Source organism: Salvia miltiorrhiza, chromosome 1, assembly GCF_028751815.1.
Source record: "Salvia miltiorrhiza cultivar Shanhuang (shh) chromosome 1, IMPLAD_Smil_shh, whole genome shotgun sequence".
In the NCBI taxonomy this organism is placed as follows: domain Eukaryota; kingdom Viridiplantae; phylum Streptophyta; class Magnoliopsida; order Lamiales; family Lamiaceae; genus Salvia; species Salvia miltiorrhiza.
The window spans coordinates 70,659,161-70,681,609 of record NC_080387.1 but is presented as its reverse complement, the minus strand read 5'-3'; the positions used below and the strand labels follow the sequence as shown (position 1 = coordinate 70,681,609).

Genomic DNA, 22,449 nt, shown 5'->3' with positions numbered 1-22,449 from the left:
TTAGTTCGTGTGCGTGTGTAGAGATGGTAGTTGTGATTGGTTGAATAAAGTTGTTTGTACATTAATGTTTCTTATTAACTGAACCCAACCTCATTACTTATTTATGTTATCTTTATTATGATTATAAATTGTAACCATAGCTGTACGCAACCAAGCAAACATTATGTTCTGATATGTTTGGATAAATTAATACAAATGAAGTTTAGGTATCCATCTATATAATTCAATATCCATTAATGCGAATAAAAGAAACTACTGTTTTTTATTTGAATCGGTACTTTAAGAAGTGAATAGAAGAAAAGGAGAAAAGAAATGAACATTATATATAGGGAATTTAACCCAACCCCTTAGTTTTCGTCTCACATTTCCTTTGGTTGCGGGTATTTGGAGTCGAGTTCGAGCCTAATTACGTATTACTAGATTCATACCGACCCCTAAGTGTTATTGACAATATTAAATAAAGAAATTTAAAGACTGTGTCACATAGAATTCGAACCCAAACCTTTAATCTTATCTTTTTCTTTTTTCTTTTTCTTATCTTTTTCTCATTTTCTTGCTCATTAGTGGGTTTGAGTTTGGAGGATGGATGGTAGTTTGGTTTGGAGAATTGAGGTTTCAATTAGTCAATTGTCTATCCATTATATCTTGGTGGACCCTGATTGTATGAAAAATATACGGGTAAAAGAAATATATCCAAAGGAGGGCATCTCCAATTGTTTAGACTATTACCAACCATTGACAATCTTATCCGCCGGCAGGTGGCAATTCAGGCTCCGAACCTTTGTGTGATCTGCAAGGAGAAGGAAGAGTCCATTGAGCATCTCTTTTTCTCCTGCTCAAAATCTGAAGAAGTCTGGAAGGAGTTGATCCTTTGGATGGGTAAGCAAGTCGTTTTTCATCTTAAGGCGAAGACTCACTTTAATGCCTTTGTTAACCTTGGGAATAAGGAAGATGTCAAGTTCTTAACCGCTGTTTGGAGCTGCGCTGTTTGGTGCATTTGGAAGAAGAGAAACGATTGCATTTTCAATCAAGGTTCTTGGACTAAGGAGAGAATGGTTGCCGAAATCAAGACTAGAATTTGGGGTTGGAGTTTGGCTCTCAATTTGAATCTACCCAACTCAGACTTTTGCAGATGGTTTGCATTTGTTAACCTTCATGGCTAGCCTTGGTCTGTGGCTGTTTTGGCATCCTCGGTTGCTGTTTATCTCGTTCTTGTTGTTTCCTGCGGGTTGGCCCGTGTTCGGTACTTCTTGTACCTTTCCTCTTAATAAATTTACTCTTTCCTTATCAAAAAAAAAAAATTTTAAACTAAGATAAAGAAAATTTCAATTTCATTTATACCAATTAATAATAATAATAATAATAATAATAATAATAATAATAATAATAAATAAATAAATAAATAAATAAAAGTGATATGAATATTGTTACTTTATATATAAGGCAACACTGTTTATTGCACTAAAATTGCACAGCAGAATAGAGCGGGCTTAGAGTGCATATCTGTCTTAAAATAGCGCTCAACGTCAATTTGAAATCTTTATTGAAGAAGATGGTCTAACTAAGGCTCACACAAATAATTACTTTTAATATTATTATATAAGTGTGTACAATCATTACTTAAAGTTTACATTTTGATAGTATAGCATCAATAAACAACATAAATTACATATAAGAGAATTTATTATACTGTAAGAATTTGCATTTGACCATGTAATTAAGAAAGGTTGAAGAATTGCTAAAAAACTACTTCATCCGTCCCTAAAATAACTTCATCTTTGAAGACGGTACGAGTTTTAAGGAAAAGTGGTAAAGTGTATTATAGTGGAAAAGGTGAAAAAATGTTAGTAATTAACATTGAAAGTGTTAAAAAAGTGAAAAGTAAGAATAAATAAAATATTATTAGTGGTGAGATAGTTGTCCAAAAATGGAAAGAAAGAAAGATTAATTTATTTAGAGACGTCCCAAAAAGAAAAAAGATGAACTTGTTTCAGGGACGGAGGGAGTATAATAAAAATAAAAGACAACCGAACTTTAAAAGACTCGAAACATTTGTTGCAACTTGCAAGGTAAACTCTAGAAGATGTTAAGATTTTGCTTAAAAAACAAATTCTTGAATATTGGGATAAAACAAAAAACAACGAGTCTATTTCAAATCAAATTTATAAGAATGATGACATAATAGTAGATTTGAAAATAAGTGAGCATCCTACTTCCGAAACTATTTTATTTTGAAAAAGAACTATTAATTCCTTTTCAACAACATACTTTATACATACATAAAGATAAAAAGGTAAGCATAAGCTCTTAAAAGTCTTGTACTGTAAAAGATAAAGAATGATTCTGTTTAAACTGTTTCACAATAAGCCATTGAAATATTTAGCTTAAAGGAAATTGCTTAAAACTTTGAATATATCGATGACCTTGTGAAGATATGGTCGTATGTGACATAGGAAATTTAATTTAATTTAATTTTTATATTTTTTTTAATTTAAAAGGTCTAAATGGAGCGATCGACTATGAGAAAATGAACGTGGTCTTCGTTTTATAGGTCATTAATTTTGACATATAGATAAAATTATTATATTTTTTATATAATTTGTTAAAAATATATTTTAAAAAAATACTAGAATTTGTATTTTTTAGGGATAATTGCATGTAACTAAATACACCAACTTTGGCCAAAATCCATTTTTGACGTGTTCCTAAAAAAGATCAATAAAATACACGAACTTTATTAGTTGTTCAATTTTGACTCCGATTTTATTTTTCTCAAGTTTAAAATTGACATGATGATTACGTGGCTCACCGAAAATGACATGGCGTTTACGTGTCATCCATGTGACGTCTACATAATGTCTATATATATGTCTACATGGCTCATCGAAATTAAAATTGAATAACTATTAAAGTTCGTGTATTTTATTAAAAAAATTTAAATATGCGGTAAAAATGAATTTTTGCTAAAATTGATGCAATTACGTGCAATTAACTCCTTTTTTTTATTCGCTATGAGTAAATATCAATTTTACTATATTTCAACGCACGTACCATGTCATGACAACAAAATCTTAACAATTTCAAGGAATTATCATCAATTGCTTTATAGATCTCTAGGGGTCTATATAGCTGCAAACTATTTTAATGTTGTATAAAAACCTGACGGTCTAAGCAATTTCAGAAACTTCTCACCGATTTAAATCGTTGTAATTTTACTAATTTCTCGTATTTTGAATTTTTATAATAATAATTTAAAATCGCTGAAGATATTATAATTAAAAGTAATAATAAAATAGTTATATAGTTTTATGATTGAGTGTGTAGAATAAACTCATCGAACAATTAATAACTCATCAAAATATATGATCGGATTAGAATAGATATTAAGGGTTAATTACCCTTAAATCATCAACTTTAATTAAATTTTGATTTTGCATATAAATTTAAAAGATAGGGTGATAATTACTAAACTTTCATCACAATTTAGTTTTGCATACAAACTTTAAAAGATAGTTTGGTAACTATTGAGCTTTGATCAAATTTTAATTTTGCATACAAACTTTAAAAGGTAGCGTGGTAAGTACTGAATTTTCATCAAATTTTAATTTTACGTACAAACTTTAAAATTTAACGTAATAATTACTCAACTATTGATTTAAGTGAATTGCTATCAATTGAGATTTCGATCAAATTTAATGCTGACATGACTAGCTGAATAAGTGATGCAGCATAATCGGGGAGGGGGGGGATTAAACGACGTATGTGATGTCACATCGTAACTACTTTTCGAAATTATGTAAAATCAAATTATTCGCCTCGCCATGTTAGTAGTAAAATTGATCGGAATCTCGATTGGTAATAAAATCAGATTAAATCAATGGTTCAGTAATCACCACACTACATACTTTTCAAAGTTTGTATGCAGAATCAAAATTTGATGAAAGTTTAGTATCTTACAGGTTATTAACTCAAATTATAGTATTTGCACCCTTTCAATGCACGGAGGAAAGTTTTTATGTTCTATATTTATCTAAAAATAATACCAACTCAATTATCATAATTGTAAATATAATAAAAAATTAATTGTAACTAAAAATATATGGGCTGAATGTTGAAAAAATAAAAAAATTAGAAGAATTCTCAATAATACAAATCGACATTATGAAAAAAAAATAGATTTATTAAAAGAAGATGAGAAAAGATAGTGAACTTTTTAAAACTTCAATATTTAAATAAATAAAATTTTTATATATTAACTCAAATATTTACATAAAATATATCAAATTAAACCTCTTGTCGTAATTTTAGTAAGAAATAAAATAAAAAAATAAGATGATAAAGAAAAAAGAAATAAAAAGAAAAAATATAATCTATAAATAAACCTTCAATTTTAAAATCATTTTGAAATTAAATATTGACTTTTTTAATATAGTATAGATATTAATTATGGGGGAAAATTTTAATTAATTAAACATTAAAAAAAATTGAAGTGAGCGAGATGGTCACTGATAGTTTTAGAATTTTGTTTAACTAAATTTATAACTGCAAAGAATTTTGTGGAATGAATTAATTGAAATTGAATATTGGACACAAAAAGTGATGCACCAGTGAAAAACACACACATATACATAGCATATATATAGTCTATAATGAGATTGGGGTGAGGCTGACGTCCGCTTCCCCCAATTGGTTACCTTTCGCCTCTTTTGTCCTCTCCTCAACCCTCTCACCCATTTCTTCAGCCGCACAGAAACTCAAAGCCATCTCCCCATTGCCCTCCATCAACACCACAATCACTCCCAAAACCACCCCTACCCTACTCCTGACCCCCCCCCCCCGCCTACCCCACCCTAGGATCCAGCCTTCGTTTATCTCATTATTTTCTCTTCGATCAGTCTCCGAATTCATCAATCTCACAGCTTTTCACAGCCAAACCATTCTCTTATTCGTTTATTGTGTTTTTTTGCGATGCTTAATTTGTAGACGAGAGTAATTGCGAGGAATGGATGAGAGGAAATCGAAGAGACCGAACGGTTTCAGCAGCCGGAGCTGCGGAGTCAGCAGCAGCGGAAGTAGCAGCGGCGCGTACGACACCGTATGGGAGTGCGTGATCCCGTACGTGCAGGACCCGCGCGACCGGGACGCGGTGTCGCTGGTGTGCAAGCGGTGGTACGAGATCGACGCCATCACGCGCAAGCACGTGACCATGGCGCTCTGCTACACCGCCACGCCGCAGCGGCTGTCGCGCCGGTTCCCCCATCTGGAGTCGCTGAAGCTCAAGGGCAAGCCACGCGCCGCCATGTTCAACCTGATTCAAGAGGACTGGGGCGGATTCGTCACGCCCTGGGTGGAGGAAATTATCAGGTCTTTCGGGAGGATGAAGGTGCTGCACTTCCGGCGGATGATTGTCAAGGATTCAGATCTCGAGCTTCTCGCGACGTCGCTCGGCAAGGTTCTGGAAGTTTTGAGACTGGATAAGTGCTCGGGTTTCTCTACCGATGGGCTTTTGCGTATAGGCAAATTCTGCAGGTAGTAAAACGTGAACACTGCTTTCTGTTAATTATTGTTTTTATGTGATGTGATTTATGAATTGATTTCAGTTTTATGCTTTCATCTGTATTTGGTAATTTCTGTTATTGATATGAATATATGATGACATATTCCGTTTTTTTTCACTTGAATTTTTTGTATACGCTGATCTCTTGGAAGAGTTTTATTCGAGTCATTAATTTTTTGAATTTCTGTTATTTATCATTGTTGTGGTGATGATTGTCAGTATTGCTGGATCTGAATGGTTGAACTCTAAGTAGGTGGCGTATACATGTGGTTTCCCGATGCATAAGTTTGACTTTTCATTTTCAATGAGATTTGGCGACGATTTGGAGTTCGTATGTCCGAATCAGCTCGCTATATTCATTTTCTTTTATCCTGTTTTTTCACCAAATAATAGTTGTTCATTGGTCCAATTGTAAGCTTGCTGATTAGGATGACACAGGCATTGTTTCGATTTTATTTTATTTCAAATTTTCATCATTAGTCGTTACTTCCACTCTACCACTTATATACTCTGCGCACCTCATGCATACCAATGTTTGTGGAATCGAAATACTGAATGACTCGGCAAGGAATTATTTTCTGCAAAATGTTGTAGCTTAATTATGAGATATGACCCAGCAAATAGGACAGTCATAGGAGGCCTTAAAAGTCTTTTTAACTAATCTGATCGAAACATTTCATAGTGAACCGGGAACAGTTTTGTATGGTTAAAAGTTTTTTAACTATTGGTGCTCAGAAAGGTGTTAGGTCAATGAAAACAATAAAGTGGTTACACCATTTTTTTGTATGGTTCTGTAGAAAGGAGCTTAAGAAACTTCAAGTTCTTGTCTGTCTTGACAATTTGTTTGTAAGTCTCGTTTCAAGGGTTTTGGAAGTATAAAAGAACTTCCACCATGTTTTTTAGTGGGCTCCAACATATAAAGAAAGGAAAAAGTAAACAAATATTATAGATATATCAAAATGACTTTCCAATAGGTTCATTAGTTAATATCACCTGAAGAATTCCGAGCACAAGTTGGATAAAGTAAATGGTACTGCTGTAACATCATTTTCTTTTATGCATTGTGGATTGCAAGTGCTAACTCTAGTTTGAGAATATGAAACTCTGTTTGCTAATTCTACACTTTTTTTCTTCTCTGTAGGAATTTGAGAAACTTGCTTTTGGAAGAGAGCTCAATAATTGAGAATGATGGAGAATGGCTGAATGAGCTTGCAATGAACAATACAGTTCTTGAAAGTTTGAATTTCTACATGACTGATCTCATGAAAGTCAGATCTAGAGACCTTGAACTGATAGCAAGAAGATGCCCGTCTTTGGCCTCAATGAAAATTAGTGATTGCGATGTCTCAGACCTTATAGGTTTTTTCCGAGCAGCAGCTTCATTGGAAGAGTTCTGTGGGGGATCGTTTAGTGAGCCCCCTGGACAGGTTGGTGAAGGTGTTTTTAATGAGCAATTGGAAAGGTATGCCAAAGTTGTATTCCCTAGTAGGCTGTGCCGCTTGGGTCTTACTTACCTCGGCAAAGCAGAATTGCCCATTGTATATCCTGTCGCTTCCAGACTTAAAAAATTGGATCTCCTTTATGCTCTGCTGGATACTGAAGGTCATTATCAGTTACTGCAGAGATGCCCTAACCTGGAAATTCTTGAGGTAAATTTTAATGCTTTTGTTTTTCATTTGAGATATCCTTATTGCTAATAAAATGTGCTAGACATGTCTGTTTGAAGTAGTGCCCCATTAGATTATATGCAATTTTTGTTGAAAATGCAGTGCCTATCAGTATTGTCCATGTAATAACTGTCCTTACTGCACTCTTTAGTGGCTTCTAGGTACGTATTATCAGTGGAAACTAGATTAACATTTACCTTTCTCGTCAGTAAACTTTCTGATCACTTGTGCATCTTCGTTCTGGTAAGTAGGTTCTTTACTGATTGAGAAGAAGCTCACGTTGAGCTTTTGCTACCTCATGAGTATAGGATTATTGAGAAAAAAATAAAAATAGAAATGATTGATACGCAGATTGCAATCATGCAGGACTAAGTTCATCATTTTCAACACACAAGTTATGAGTCTATGTCTTGTATGGGCAGGAGTCTTTCATGAGAAAGAAAATAAGTAGGCAAAGAAATCCATGGCTTTTTTTTTGTCTTGCATTGCAAGGTAACTTTCCAGCTCCACTCAGAAGGACAGCTTATGATGGAGGTTCAGGGTTTGCCTTCTTGATTTATTATTCTGGGTGCCCTTTTCTTGCCATTGCTATCCATGGATCTTTTTGTTGCTTCGTTTCACTGCGCACTGTTGTTTGCAATGGATTAATTTTGAATATTCATGGAAGACAGCTTATGACATTTCTCTGTGAATTTCTTCATTTTGTTACTTTTTACTGAACTCAGATTGTGGTCTTTCGACTTTCATGCACCTTTTGTCTGAACTTGGATTGTAGTTGTTTAAGCCTTTTGCTTTTGTAGAGCAAGTGCATGACTTGTGAAGATGGATTCACTGATAAAATCTGTGCTTTCTGTTTCAGCATAACATTTCTGTTTTTCTCAATTCTCCCCGAGTCGGGGACTAGAATATTTTTTTTAGTAAATACAATGTTTTGAAATAGCAATATTGTTATTGTTTTTTCCTAATGCATGTGAAATTGATTTTAATGAGAAATATGGAACAGACAAGAAACGTGATTGGAGATAGAGGATTGGAAATTCTGGGCGAATTCTGCAAGAAAATGAAAAGACTGAGGATAGAGCGTGGAGCTGATGAACAGGAAATGGAAGATGTGGAAGGTGTGGTCTCCCAGAGAGGACTGATGGCTCTGGCACAAGGATGTCTGGAATTGGAATACTTAGCTGTGTACGCATCCGATATCACAAACGCGTCGCTGGAGTGCATGGGAACATACTCGAAAAACCTATGTGACTTTCGGTTGGTCTTACTGGACAGAGAGGAAAGAATTACAGATCTCCCTCTTGACAACGGAGTTCGGTCCCTATTAATGGGGTGCCACAAACTGAGGAGGTTTGCGCTGTATCTACGGCCTGGTGGGCTGAGCGACGTGGGACTGAGCTACATAGGGCAATACAGCAGCAACGTGAGATGGATGCTTCTGGGGTACGTAGGAGAGTCGGATGAAGGGCTGTTGGAGTTCTCAAAGGGGTGCCCGAGCCTGCAGAAGCTGGAAATGAGAGGGTGTTGCTTCAGCGAGCGTGCACTGGCAATGGCGGCCCTGCAGTTGGCGGCCCTGAGGTACTTGTGGGTGCAGGGGTATCGAGCATCTGCAAATGGTCGAGATCTGCTGGCAATGGTGAGGCCGAACTGGAACATAGAGCTGATACCATCGAGACAAGAGCATCCAGCACACATACTCGCCTATTGGTCCCTTGCCGGCCCCAGAACAGATTTTCCATCAACTGTGAGGCCCTTGGCACCTTGAATCTTGTTGCTTGCATATTCACTTCTTTTTTTCTTTTTTCAGTTACCTTGTCCATACATGTCTTGTCTTCTTCTTCTTCTTCCACTTTTCTGAACTTATCTAGAGACTTTTAACTAATAAATTTTGCCTTGTAGAAGCGACTTCAATAATCTTACTTCTGTAGCGCTAAAACAGGATGATGCTGTTGTTGTTCACTTGTTTAAATTGTAAATACCTAATTGTTTGATTTCTTCTACATTCTAATTGCGTTACGTGCTTCGGCATCTTTGTTTTATCCTTGGTAGTATAGACTACCAAGTATAGCGTTACATTTAATTCATAAGAGCATCACCAACGCTGGGTGCGAAGGCCGGATCGAACCTGGCCTATCGCACCCAGCGGCGTTGCTGCACCCGGGTGCGAAGGGAGTGGGGCGATGGAACGCACCAGGCTGCTGTGGGAGCGAAGGAGGGGGCGTGTTTACACGCGCCCCTTTTCAAACCAAAAAAAAAAAGGAAAATTGAAAAAAAAAATTAAATCGGCAATAGCCGTTTTTTTCTATCCGTTTTTTTTGTATCCGTTGGCTTTTTTTCTTTTTTCTTTTTTTTTTTAATTCTTATAGCACCTATATATCAACAAATACCTCAAATATTCATCATTCTCCTCATTTTCTTCTTCATCTTCTACTTATATTATGTTTGTTTTAATTTAAGTAATTTAGGATTTTAATTTCTTGTATTGCAACTTTAATTCAATCAATGTAGGATTTGAATTTGAATTCAATGAAATTTTAATTTATCAATTATTGTAAATTTAAAATGAAAACTAGAATAAAACTATATCAAAAATAAAATAAAATTCATTGCACCCAAGTGAGTGCAATACCATTGCTGGAGTGGGTGCAATAGAAGTGGGACCAAGGGTTGTTGATGCTCTAAGTAGGAGTATATGATATATACTCCCTCAGTCCCGCTTATAACGTTTCAATTTTTTTTTTTGGAGACATCTCATTTATAATGCGTACCAATTCAAAAAAGAAAATAAATTATTTTATATATTTTTTCTCATTTATTTTTTGCCAATATTTACTTTATCTTCATTTTTTAAATTTACGGGTGCTATTTTTTTGGGGACATATATAAGAGGACGGAGGGACTACTATTTACATTTTTCTTCTTTTCTTTTAATTATCTTATCTGTTAGGCGTCTGGAACCTGCAGGGCATCTTATTTTTCACAATGCGGTTCGAATATTTCGATCTTGAAGAAAATGCGACTGAAATCTCGAAGTTTGGTGGGAGTTTTCTTGAAAGTTATCTGTGATCGGAAATTTTAGATTGGGATTTGGGAAATGTGTAACGTGGATTAATTTTTGTAACGCTTTGAACTTAGAAACGCACAGGGCCGTTTCTGATCAAAAATGGGCCCAGGGCGAAACGATAAAAATGGGCCCTATTTAGGTAACACTATAAAAAATACAAAGATAACATTTTTTTAAGTCAAATAATAACATTTCAATAGAAAAAAGGTATTTGTAATTACAAAAATGACTTCTTCTCGCCTTTTGATGACTTGCAAAGTCATCTATAATATCATTTGTTTCAAGACTTTCTAAGATATCTTTCTCAATACATAAAATTGCTAAACCATTTAAAATTTCTAAGAATATTTTCATGCTCCCTCTAAAATTTCTAAGAATATTTTCATGCTCGCTCAAGTTATCTCTATTCTCACAAATATCATCAACTTCAACCGACACACTTGAATTCACATTTTTTTCAGCATTATTCACATGCGAATTTTCAGCTTTATCACTATCATTTTTACTCTTAGCAAAAAATTTATCAATATCACCTTTTTGCGATTTAGTGAGTTCTTCTAATCTTTTTCTTTTTTTTTTCTTTTCTCACTTCCAGAAATGTGTTTAATGTGTTTCTTAGGAATCATGCTTAATACTCAATCGGTCAAACCACAACAATTATATAAAATAAAACTTTGATATAGGCTATAGCTCAAATCATCAAACAAAATCAATGATAAGACAATAATAAAAGAACAATGGCACCTGGATAAATTAATGGTAAATGGTTGAGATATCAAATATCAGATTGACGATTATTGCACTTTGAATTATCCCAATTCCCAAACTATTTGAGATCAAAATCTGAAAAATAATTAATATAATGTTAGATTATATATGCTAACAGATAGTTGGAAATTGGAATTGGATAAGCAAGTTACAAGCATTAACCGATAGTTGGATAAATAATAAAACAAATACATGCATTTACAAAACAATAAACAATAAAACAAAAGAAAGGTTAAAAAGAGACTAACCGAAAGTTGGAATTTTGGACCAACGAATTTCAGCAGATCAGAATTCAGATTCTCAGAAGCCTCTAAGATTTTCTTGTATTTCCTGACTTCTGAGTTCTTCGATTCTTCAAAAGAATCTTACAATTTTGGACCAACGAATTTCAGAATTTAGGTAACTGAGTCTGAGATTGCAAAGCGAAAGCGATTACTTTGGGCAAGGAATTGAAGATTGAAATCTGAAGAACAAGATAAAATTGTAGGATAATACAATCTATAATTTCTCCTATTTATCTTCATGATTCTAACGGTTCAAAAATTATTGGGAAAAGATTTTTGAGAGAACGGCTGGATTCTGGAGAAGAAGATGAAGAATCGCTATGACTGCGGGAGAGATGAAGCGTTGCAGCGGCAGAATTAAAGACGCAATTACGCTAATTTTGCTTTAATTAAAAGATACTTGGGCCACTAGGTAATTTATTTTCGCATATCACATTAAAAGATAGTACTTGGGAATATAATTTTTTGGGCTACAAAATTTATATGGAATGTAAATTTTTAGGGCCTTAAATTTTTTTTTGGCAGATAACAAAAAAAGGGCCTATAATAATATAGTATATATAATAGGATATAAAAAATTTTGGGCCCCCGAAAATCATGGGCCCTGGGCGGTCGCCCATGCTCGCCCGCCCTCAAAGACGGCCCTGGAAACGCATAAGATGAGTGTAAATAAAGAAAAGGATCAATAATACACCGCCAATAACATTTACAAAGACTAATACACCACCATTTTTTTATTTTATATTTTTAAAAAATAAAAATCTAAAAAATTATCACTACATCGTTATCCTATGATAATGTTATTATGATTTAAAGTAAATTGAAGAAAAAATGGGATGTTCGATTTTTTTTCTTTCAATGTTACCTAAACAAATTTATCTACCACACAAAACATATAAAAAAAATTGAAAAATAATAAAAATGTATTTTGTTCATCCTTTAATGCACCTGATTAGAAAAACCTAACATGCTTCGGTATAATGCTTATTTTATAATGTTAAAACTACATCTGGATCATTATGATTGATTCTATATTTCTATGTAACACGTTTCGCGATTCAGGTAAACACAATTTCACTATATTATTTGAAGTTCAGCAATTTCTTTAAAAATTTAAATTTTGGCATTGGATTTTGTAATTTTCCTAAAGAAAACTGCATCCTTCGAATTTCTACTGCTTTATTATTTATTACTAATATTTTACAAAATCGTATGTTGTTTGCTTTATTATTAGAATTAGGGCTTCGCATATGTATATGCTGGTTAATGATAAATGTATAAAATTAAAGGTCTCACGTTCGAATCTATGATGATGTTTAAGAATTCATGCATTCTCAATTTTTTTTCAAAAAAATAGAGTTCCAAGAAATGACATGTTGCGTAATCACTGTGAATACTGATCCGAATTTGGGCTGGGCCCGGCCTGTTTAAGCAGTAAACCCATTAATAAAAAAAGGTAGAGAATTATAAGCATGTTGTTTAGAAGCAAACCTAAATGGACTAGCTTGTTTGGACTGTGAAGGGGGTGGCCGGTAGCCCATTTGTTTTTCTTTTTCGAATATTTTTTTAAGGAGATTCTTTTTCGAAAATTTAAATCTAAAGTTTATAATAGTTGGAAAGTTTCCCCTTTTTGTTGGAAATCAAAGAGACTTTTTGTTACAATTATAAATGCTAATAATATATATTCATATCAAACCATAAAAAAAATATACCCATTAATAATGTATCCAGCTTGATATTGAGAATGTTTGGTCGAACATATAAGCTTCTTAAAATAAACTACTATAAGCTATTTAAACTTTTGACAAATATTTGATAAAATGATTTCTTAAAAAACCTATAAGCTGTTTAAGTTTTTGATAAATGTATATATTAAAATAAATTCATGAACAAAATCATAAAATTAATTAAGCTCCAACAACTTATAAGTTCTCTAAAAAAAAGTCATCAACTTCAATTTAATTATTTTTTCATAATCTTATAAACAACAAATATTTGCAAAAATATGTATATTATGATTTGTTATTTTCATCATATACCCCTTCCAATTTCATTACTCTCTAACTCACAATTCTCTTTTTACCTTATAAGTTCAATTATCTAAATAGGCAAATATTTTGATAGTTTAAAAGTTCTTAAACTATTACATCTTGTAAATTCTAGAAATATCTTATAAGTTTTCTAGAACAAGCTTAGCCAAACGCTCGAAAAATTGACTTTCCTTTAAAAAAAACAAAAATCAACAACAACAATAATAATAATAATAATAATAATAATAATAATAATAATTTATTATAATTATATGGTCCGTATTTATTTTTAATAAACTGCCCACTATTTCATTTTAATCCTCGCAATTAGCTAGTGTGAGTGATCACGTAAAAAGGGGACTTGATCAAAATAATGATCTTAATCGATTGAGTCATAGTGGGAATATATATTGTTTAGTGAGGATGAGTTTTTCTAGTATTTCTGGCGGGAATAATATATCTTCACACTACGTATCTTAAATATACTAATCGAAATTAAAGTAGATTTCCATATATATATAAAAAGAAAAAGAAAAAAATAAAAGGATAAAATAAAAAACGAAAAAGAAAAAGGAAAACGGCAAGAGTAGTACATAAGCTCATAGTCATAGATTGCCAAAAAGGCAAAAAACAAGATACTAATGCCAATTGTTTCCTTCAAAGCTAGATGGTACTTATTCTTATCTAATTATATGTTTGATTAGGACTATTTTAATTTAGATTATTCTAAGTACATGCATAGTAAGATTTTACCAATTATTGTTCACTGTTCACTGTTCAGAATTAATTATAATTTACGGCCCGAGCAATTGTATAGCTATAGTCATAATCATGTTGAAATTACACATTAATAGATTATCAAACGCCACGAAATCAGAATTAATATATTCTATGCTAAAGAACATGTTTAACTGTAGGTAGCTTATATAGGGCTAAGTAAAACCGAACCGAACCAAACCAAACCAAATTGGACGGTTTGGTTCGATTTTTATAGATAAAACGGTGCGGTTCGATTTAAAAATTTTCAAACCGCCAATTTTTTATTTGGGTTCGGTTTGAAAAAAACGGTTTGATTTTTAAACCGAACCCGCCCGAATTAATAATTATTATAATATAGTATATTTTAAAATAATTAATTATTAAATTATTAAACATTAGGGCTTTATTTTAGATTCAAATTCAATATTTAGCATTTTAGAGCCAGGGTTTCTGTTTCTCCCTTTTTATTTAACATTATTGAAGCTAATCCCCCTTTTTATTTAGAGTAAAATTGTTCCATTTTGTGGAAAATAGTTTAGTTTAAAAAATAAAAAAATGAAACGGTTTAAGCTAAAGTTGAGACTATAAATTGAATTCGTGGAAATTCAGGTTATAAACTATACTAATTAACCCTATTATTTATATATAATTGTTTTCAACAATTGTTAATTTGCATGGGAAATGTACGTACTCACGGCTAGGGTTGTAATCGAATCGAATCGAAGCGAATATCACCATATTCGATTCGTATTCGTGAAATGATACTAATATTCGATTCGTGATTCGATTCGATTTCGAATACCAAATTCGATTCGTTATTCGATTCGTTGCTATTTTCGAATTATTCGATTCGATTCGAGTATTCGATTCGTCTTATGAAAGCACCTTAATTTTTTTTTTTGAATATTCGATTCGAATATTCGATTCGAGTATTCGACTTGTATTCTATACTATTCGATTCGAAAATATTCGATTCGAAATTTTGAAGGAAAAAAAAATGTTCAATAATATAGGTATATATTCAACATATTTACCAAATAAACACATAACAATAAAGGGACAATAATAAATACATAAGCTTTGGAACATTTTTTCCTTTTCTTCTTATCAAAAACATTATTCTCCTCCTGCTTGTCCCATCTTTAGCATCTTCTCCATCAATACTATCATCTTTATCTTTCTCTCCATCATCTCCTTCTATTGTATTATCATCTTTATCATCATTTATATCCAAAACTTCTTTCTCCACCTCATTTTCTTCCACCATAATCTCATCATCTTGAGGTGTATTTTCTACGCGGTTCAGGTGCAGGCGGCGCGGTGCAAGCGCAGATCTGCGGCCGGGGTGGGGCGACGAGGTTCAGGTGCAGGCGGGAGCTGTGCGGCGCTGATTTGAGGAATGAGGTTGAGGACTGAAGTGAGGAGGCGCTGAATTAAGTTTTAGTGAATTAGGTTTAGGTTTTGGAGTACTTTTTAGTATATTCAATATGAGTTGTGCGGCGCTGATTTTAGTGAATGAGCTGTGTATAATTACCAACCTGGCTTCAAGATAATTACTCGATAATTGACTTCACCTGTGTATAATATATATATATATATATATATATATATATATATATATAAATCAACTATTTGATTTTAAATTGACTTTTAAAAAATATATAAATATATATTTATATATATATATATCGAATCGAATATCTACGAATATCGAATCGAATATCAATATTTCATTTAAGTATTTGAATAATAATCGAATCGAATCGAATATTTGTTATCGAATACGAATCGAATAATTTCGAATACGAATCAGGCAATTTCGAATCGAATCTCGAATCGAGCAAAATTATTCGATTCATTTACAACCCTACTCACGGCCCTCCAGGTTTTTTTTTTAAAAAGTGTCCTCAACCATTAAATTACATATACCAATGGACATTTACATTTGCAACTTTAGTATTTTTTTTTTGAAACTTGTAAATTTATCTTCGGAAAATTTTAAGAAAGTCTTAAAACCCTTTGATTATAATGATCAAACTACTGTATGCATCTACGGGTCCTTGTTGTTCTTAAAAAAAAATATTAAACCTAAAAATTATCATGAACAAACACATGATATGACTTCACTCATGGAGGCAAACAATGAAATAAAGCAAGTACACTAAAACAATATTACTTTTTTTTTAATGGGCAAAAACAACATTACTCCGTTTTGAACTGTTGTTTATTGGTATTTTTGTTGTAGTGAAACTAAAAGATATAGGGATGCATAAACAACCATATATTTAAGGTTATGAGCTCGATGTGGTCCATTTAATATTGAATTGATTCACTGATGATGATCAATTTGGTGTCTTAGATTATATAAATTAAAAGAAAAAATGTTAAAACCCAATAGTTGGGCGAAAAGTATTATCTTAGTATGTATTTCACTAAAGTTTTTTTATGCATAAATAAAATAAAATAAAAGGTATAGTAGAGCTCAAAAGTTCGAAGAAGTGCTTCCTTATGTAAGAAGAAGAAAAGTTGTCTCCTATAAAAATACCAGAAAGTTGATAGTTTTGTCATGCTTGAGAGAAAAATATTCACAAGTAGTTAATGTTTAGGTAGATTTAAGGTGCGTGACAAGCTTGGGAGAAATCACCTTCTTTAATTATTTTTTATGTACATGCAATTAAATACTATGTGAAATATCAATATGAAGTTAAAGAGTCATTAATAAAGGATGGTGAAAAACATCGAGTTTTCATAACTAACTAGTTGTGAGATGTTCCCTCCGTATTTTTATTAAGTGTTCTATTTTAATATTTTTCTTGTTCTCTAATAAATATCACATTATTTTAAAATTTAAAAGTATAATAATGACATTCTTCGTATTTTAGGTTATGAATACTTAATAAAAAACGAAAAAAAGTATTAGTGATCTTGTCATGAGATTTGAGATTCATGTATTCCCGTTGTGAACAACATGAGTAATAGTTACTGTGAAAAGCCGCCACTTTTTCCCACTTTTGCCTTTCGCTTTCTATTTTCTTTTTTATTTCCATCACTTTCTTTTGTTTCGGAAATTTTTATATAAACAAGTAAATATATACAAGAAATTGCCATGATGAGCAGGATTTATATGTGATCATTGATATTTTGGAAGGATTTTGTGTTGAATGCAACATTAGTAATTTAGCACATGAATATATGATATATAAATTGGGTAATACTCCCTCTGCCCCCTCAAATGAGAACCTATTTGAGAACTACAAGAATTTTAAGAAATTAATAGAAGAGGATCTTACTTTTACTGTAAGTAATTTGTGTGAGGTCCACTTACCAAAAAAAAAAGTATTCATTTGGAGGACATACTAAAAAGGAAATACAAGTACTTATTTAGGAGACGAAAAAGTATATTTGTCACATAGTATGAAATAAAGTTTGATAAGTTGATAGCTTAAGATGTCTAATTTTATAATCTAAGATATCAGTATCATGTTTGATAGAATGTATTAAAATCAAATGTATAAAATTTTAAAACTAAAATGTCATTTTAATTTTGAAAAATAATTTAACCAAGGCAATCGAAGTTAATTTAGTACCCTAATAGTATAAATTAATACTCCTTCTGTCCTGGTCGACTTGACCTATTTCTATTTGGCACGATCATCCAAGAGAGTAAGATTGTAGTGCCAAGTTGCGTGAATCTTTGTAATGTTTCAAAAAGAAAACATGCCATGCAAGACAAGTGGATCTGCGCCTGCCTTTATACAGTTAGATACAAAATTATCTATTTTTGAAACAGGAATTAAAGTGACTACAAGCCAAGTAAAATAGGACGGATATTGAAGTATATATATATAATCATACAAATTTAAGAGATATATATCTTTTATAAAATATCTTGTATTTAAAGAAAATGAAATATTAAAATATTATAAATACATCAAACACCCTTTATCACTTGTAGCAATACGAGTACATATTAGTAAACTATGAAATAATAGATCATGGTGATTATAAAAGCGTCCACTACTACAATTTTGGGTACATGTATTTACATTATAAGAAAATTTTATGCACTCTTTTACCACGTCATGTTTCATCATTAATTAATTACAAAAGAATCGCATATCAAATATGAGTAACTTCGAACTATACATGTTATTTTTTAATTAATTATTCCTGTCCCTCTCTGAAAAACTAAGTTCTACTCCACAGTCCACACAAACCCTTCTTCCCCATCTTCCTTTGGGTACAATAATTTATTTATAGTTATATATATATTTTTCTCTCATTTTAATGTCCCTCCTTTAGCTGGAGTGTCGTCTTCCTTATTTGTGAAAGTAGTTTTCTATCATCTTTTTTCGTGAAAGTTTTTTTCCCCTTTATTGTGTCGGTCATTTTTATTCAATACTATACAACAAGAAACCAATTATATATCCTAGGAAAGTCTAGCAAGTACAATAATTGGTTTAAAGTATAGTTTAGTTTGTAATTGGTTTTATGATTTGATATGATATGATATGATATGTATTTATATTTCAAAAAAAAAAAAAAAAAAAAAAACAACAAAACAAGGGCATTGCTCAGATTTAAATCGTACTAATATTTAGCATAACTATCATTAATTAAAAATGAAAATTCGCACTATGATATCTCATTTCTTACAAAAAGATTTTATTTAGCAGGCTCGTGGTACAAAACTTTTATGGAGTATTAAAGGCCATGCACGTCTTATATCAATCATTGTAAAATCAAGTATCCTATTTTTAGAGTTAATTTCCGAAAACTAGCTAGGTAAAATTAAACTTTTCATTGAATGAGTGGGTTCCAAGGAATTTGTCTTATTTGTTGGCCAATCTGAATTCCTTATTTCGTATATTATTTTAAATACTACTAATGTATGTATGTAACTAAAATATGTTTTTCATATTATTTGTTCTTATAAAATTTGACGTACCTTTCATAATCTTATTTTATATACTTTAAATATATATATATATATACACACACAAATAGAATATTTTATTTTATAAAATAAGTATTTAAAGTTCTAAACTAAAATAGTTATATAGTGAAATCTACAAATATAACTATATAAGAGAGAAAATCTCCGATCATTCATAGAGTATATTTTTTGATATATACACATATATTATTTAAATCCATTTTAAAATCGTAATTTATTATGTGGGGCGCAATTTCACGTAAAATGATAAGTAATCATATTTAGTAAAGCTAGACGCCCCTTCGTGGACAAATGGTGAGAAAAATAATTATTATTCAGGAGCAATTAAAATTTAAAATCATTTCAACGCTTACTAATACTTAGCTTCGGAATGAAAATAAAATAAACAATGATATCTGTGGAGACTTTAATAAGAAGCTGCACACCATGTGGAATATGCCACCATTGACCAATAAATGTGAAAAGAGATTGCAATATCCCTACAAAAATTACAAGATTTCCAATCAACAAAAAGCAATGTGAAAAACAAAAGAAAAAAAAATACTGTAAAACCATTTTTTTTTTTAGGATGATTAAAGCAAAAGATGCTCCATTTCAGTGGAATTCACACTCAGACTAGACAATTTGTGATGTGATCAATCTTAAAGCAATATTGGCCAAATTGAATGCTTTAATTTTTATTCTAACTATTAATTTTAGATGCAATATACATGTGGGATTCACTGCTGCCCAATCAAACTTATAATTCATTATACACCCCTTAAACCGTACATTTAAATCGATGAACTTCATTAAAAACTATGTTATGATGGGTGCATGATATGATATGATATGATATGGCGATAAACACAATTAAATAGAGAGAGAGCGATAGAATTTGAGTAGACAAGCACAATTCATACAGCACAGCACAGCACAGCACAAGACAACATTTGTTGTTGTTGATGATGATGGACATACATACACAGTCATTTTCAGACAGCTACACATTAGTATATCAACGTCGAGGCAAGAAGCGCCACACGAGAGCCGCCGCCGCCGCCTCGTTCTTGTGGCTCCAATCCATCACTATCCTCGGAGTGCTCTCCATAGCCGAAGCTGCAGCAGCTGCATTTGTGGAAACAATATTACGAGCAAATTTATCCAACAGAGGCTCCTGGCCGTGGCCGTCGTTGATAACGGGGTGGTGCACGGTGGTGATGTCGTGGATGCTGGGGCGCCTCTTGTCCTTGGCCCCCGAGAGCTGGCGCAGGTAGTACTTCTGCGCGTGGCTCGCCACCTGCGTCGGCGTTTTCGACACCACGAAGTTCCTCGATATGTTCCTCCAGTCCCCTTTGCCGTGCTTCTCCAGCCCCAGCAGGAACCGCCTGCATTATCATCATCATCATCATCATAGAATTAATCAAATTAATTAGTAGGTCTAGGTCTAGGTCTAGGTCTAGCTCAGCTCACCTGTGTTCTTCCTCAGTCCATGGCACCCCTTTCTTGCGTTCTTGATCGCAGCAATTATTCTTGGGCCTCTTCCTAAATACATCAAAATCGCAATCGGCATGATCTGCCAATGTAAATGAAGAAGCCAAGTAGCCAGGAATGGGGACCAAACCTGCCTCTATATCACTAACATCTGCAACTAACTCTCTGTACTGATTTATTACATCATAAACAGATTTCCCAGGAATCATCTCTGCAACCTTAAACCATCTGTTGGGAGTCTTCTCGTCGAAGATCGCCAGCGCGCTCTCGAACCGCTTGTTCTCTTCTTTAGTCCACGCCTTGCTCTGCCACCGCCACGCCTCCATTCTTCAACCAAAACCCAATCAACTTTTGATCAGTTTTGTGAGTTCTTGATTATGGAGTTGAGGGAGAGGGAGAGGAGATGAATTGATTATGAAGGTGTGGAAAAAGTGGTGTGATCAGTTTTGTTGAGAATGATCATGGCCGTGAATGAATCCAAAAGAGTGTAGGATTAGAAAGAGAAAAGGAGACATGAAAACATGTGTGTGGGATGCTTTAATTAATAAGTTGGGGTTGTGTTAATTAATCAGTGTAGATTAGGAGGGCATATATACAAATGGTTGGTTTGTTATATAATGGGGGTTTGATTGAAGTTTGGTGTGGCTGCTGTCAAGTTTTTCCACTTTTTGTGTCAGCAAACACACACACACACACACACCAAGTTTTAAAGAAGATTTTGCAATATTGTCATGCTACTTTTTAACCATTTTTATATTAATATATGCATATTATATTTATTGTTTGGATATGGTTTAACAAAAAAAAAATGCTTCATATTCATTTTCGTAATTGTATAGCAAGATGACACCCTATTTTCTCTCAGCCGCTACTTTTACAAGTGATACTATCGTCTCTAATTTAAAATTCCATCTTGGATTGTGCTAGATCCTAGTTTTGTTGCGATCGTAGTTTATTATTATTATTATTATTATTCACACATAATAGACAAACTGTCATAGGTTAAGAAAATATTTGTGGATTTTAAATTCATCCATTTTTCTTCCATTTTCTACAAAAGAGAATTTCATCTTTTTCTCTTTCCTCCTCACTTTCAAGGAAACCAAAAATAGAGGAATAATATTAATTATTTTTTGAGTGAAAAAAAGAAATAACAAATGATAAATTATCTTTTGTAGAAAATAAGAGAAAAGAAAATAGACAATTAAAGATTTTTTTTTTATTTTTTTTGTTATCACTCTATTTTTCCTAATAAATTTATCAATAAAATAAAACGCTTGGTGTTAATTTTGAATCTCTCTCTCTCTCTTTGATAAATTACATACTTATACAAGTAAATAAAAATATTTAAAGATTGCACCACTGTGGATTTGAATCCACGAACTCGGGCTTTGGATATTAACCACTTATCGCTAGGTCAACACATGCACACATAATTTTGAATCTCACTTTTCAGTGCATATTGCATAAGATGAGGTTTATGACGATGAAATACAATTTAATTGATAAGACGTTTGGTGTTTGATCCACTTTATTTTTTAAGAAAAAGACTAGCTTTATAATATGTGATAAATTTATTCCATTCTGCCATGATGATCATTTTTTAATCATGAATTGAATTTGGTATGCCTAAGAATATTGCTCACTCGTGCATAACTATATATTCTACCTTAACCAGAAATATCACTGTTGGCATTGCATCAACTGATGGACTCGTTGTCGTTGATGGAGATCTGAATGAAGATACGAATATTAGATATTATATTTTATTTTAAATTTGATATTTTTATCTGTACTTGATATTATTTTTATATTAGGATAATATATTTTGTGAATGAATAATGGTTTCAGAAGGTAGGGAGAGAAAGAATTAATGGTTTGTTTTTCAGT

At 32.4% G+C, this 22,449-nt stretch overlaps 2 protein-coding genes across 2 annotated transcripts; one reads left to right on the top strand and one right to left on the bottom strand.

The window, feature by feature from the left end:
• Window positions 1-4,642: 4,642 nt before the first annotated feature.
• LOC131005674 (coronatine-insensitive protein 1) lies at window positions 4,643-9,220 on the top strand. The gene is made up of 3 exons (XM_057932705.1): window positions 4,643-5,529; window positions 6,699-7,206; window positions 8,228-9,220. The coding sequence occupies exons 1-3, from the start codon at window positions 5,003-5,005 to the stop codon at window positions 8,987-8,989; spliced, it is 1,797 nt and encodes a 598-aa protein (XP_057788688.1). The 5' UTR covers window positions 4,643-5,002; the 3' UTR covers window positions 8,990-9,220.
• A 10,742-nt stretch (window positions 9,221-19,962) lies between these two features.
• Window positions 19,963-21,266, bottom strand: LOC131005673 (transcription factor DIVARICATA-like). The gene is made up of 2 exons (XM_057932703.1): window positions 20,539-21,266; window positions 19,963-20,453 (listed from the first exon to the last, which is right to left on the bottom strand). The coding sequence occupies exons 1-2, from the start codon at window positions 20,883-20,885 to the stop codon at window positions 20,084-20,086; spliced, it is 717 nt and encodes a 238-aa protein (XP_057788686.1). The 5' UTR covers window positions 20,886-21,266; the 3' UTR covers window positions 19,963-20,083.
• Between the last annotated feature and the right edge of the window lie 1,183 nt (window positions 21,267-22,449).

What these genes read in the sequence shown, in the direction of transcription:
- LOC131005674 (XM_057932705.1), top strand. Translation starts at nt 5,003, where the DNA reads ATGGATGAGAGGAAATCGAAGAGACCGAACGGTTTCAGCAGCCGGAGC. An exon ending in CGTATAGGCAAATTCTGCAG is followed by an intron (nt 5,530 to 6,698) that starts GTAGTAAAACGT and finishes TCTTCTCTGTAG; the next exon opens with GAATTTGAGAAACTTGCTTT. An exon ending in CTAACCTGGAAATTCTTGAG is followed by an intron (nt 7,207 to 8,227) that starts GTAAATTTTAAT and finishes AATATGGAACAG; the next exon opens with ACAAGAAACGTGATTGGAGA.
- LOC131005673 (XM_057932703.1), bottom strand. Translation starts at nt 20,885, where the DNA reads ATGGAGGCGTGGCGGTGGCAGAGCAAGGCGTGGACTAAAGAAGAGAAC. An exon ending in TGGACTGAGGAAGAACACAG is followed by an intron (nt 20,454 to 20,538) that starts GTGAGCTGAGCT and finishes ATGATAATGCAG; the next exon opens with GCGGTTCCTGCTGGGGCTGG.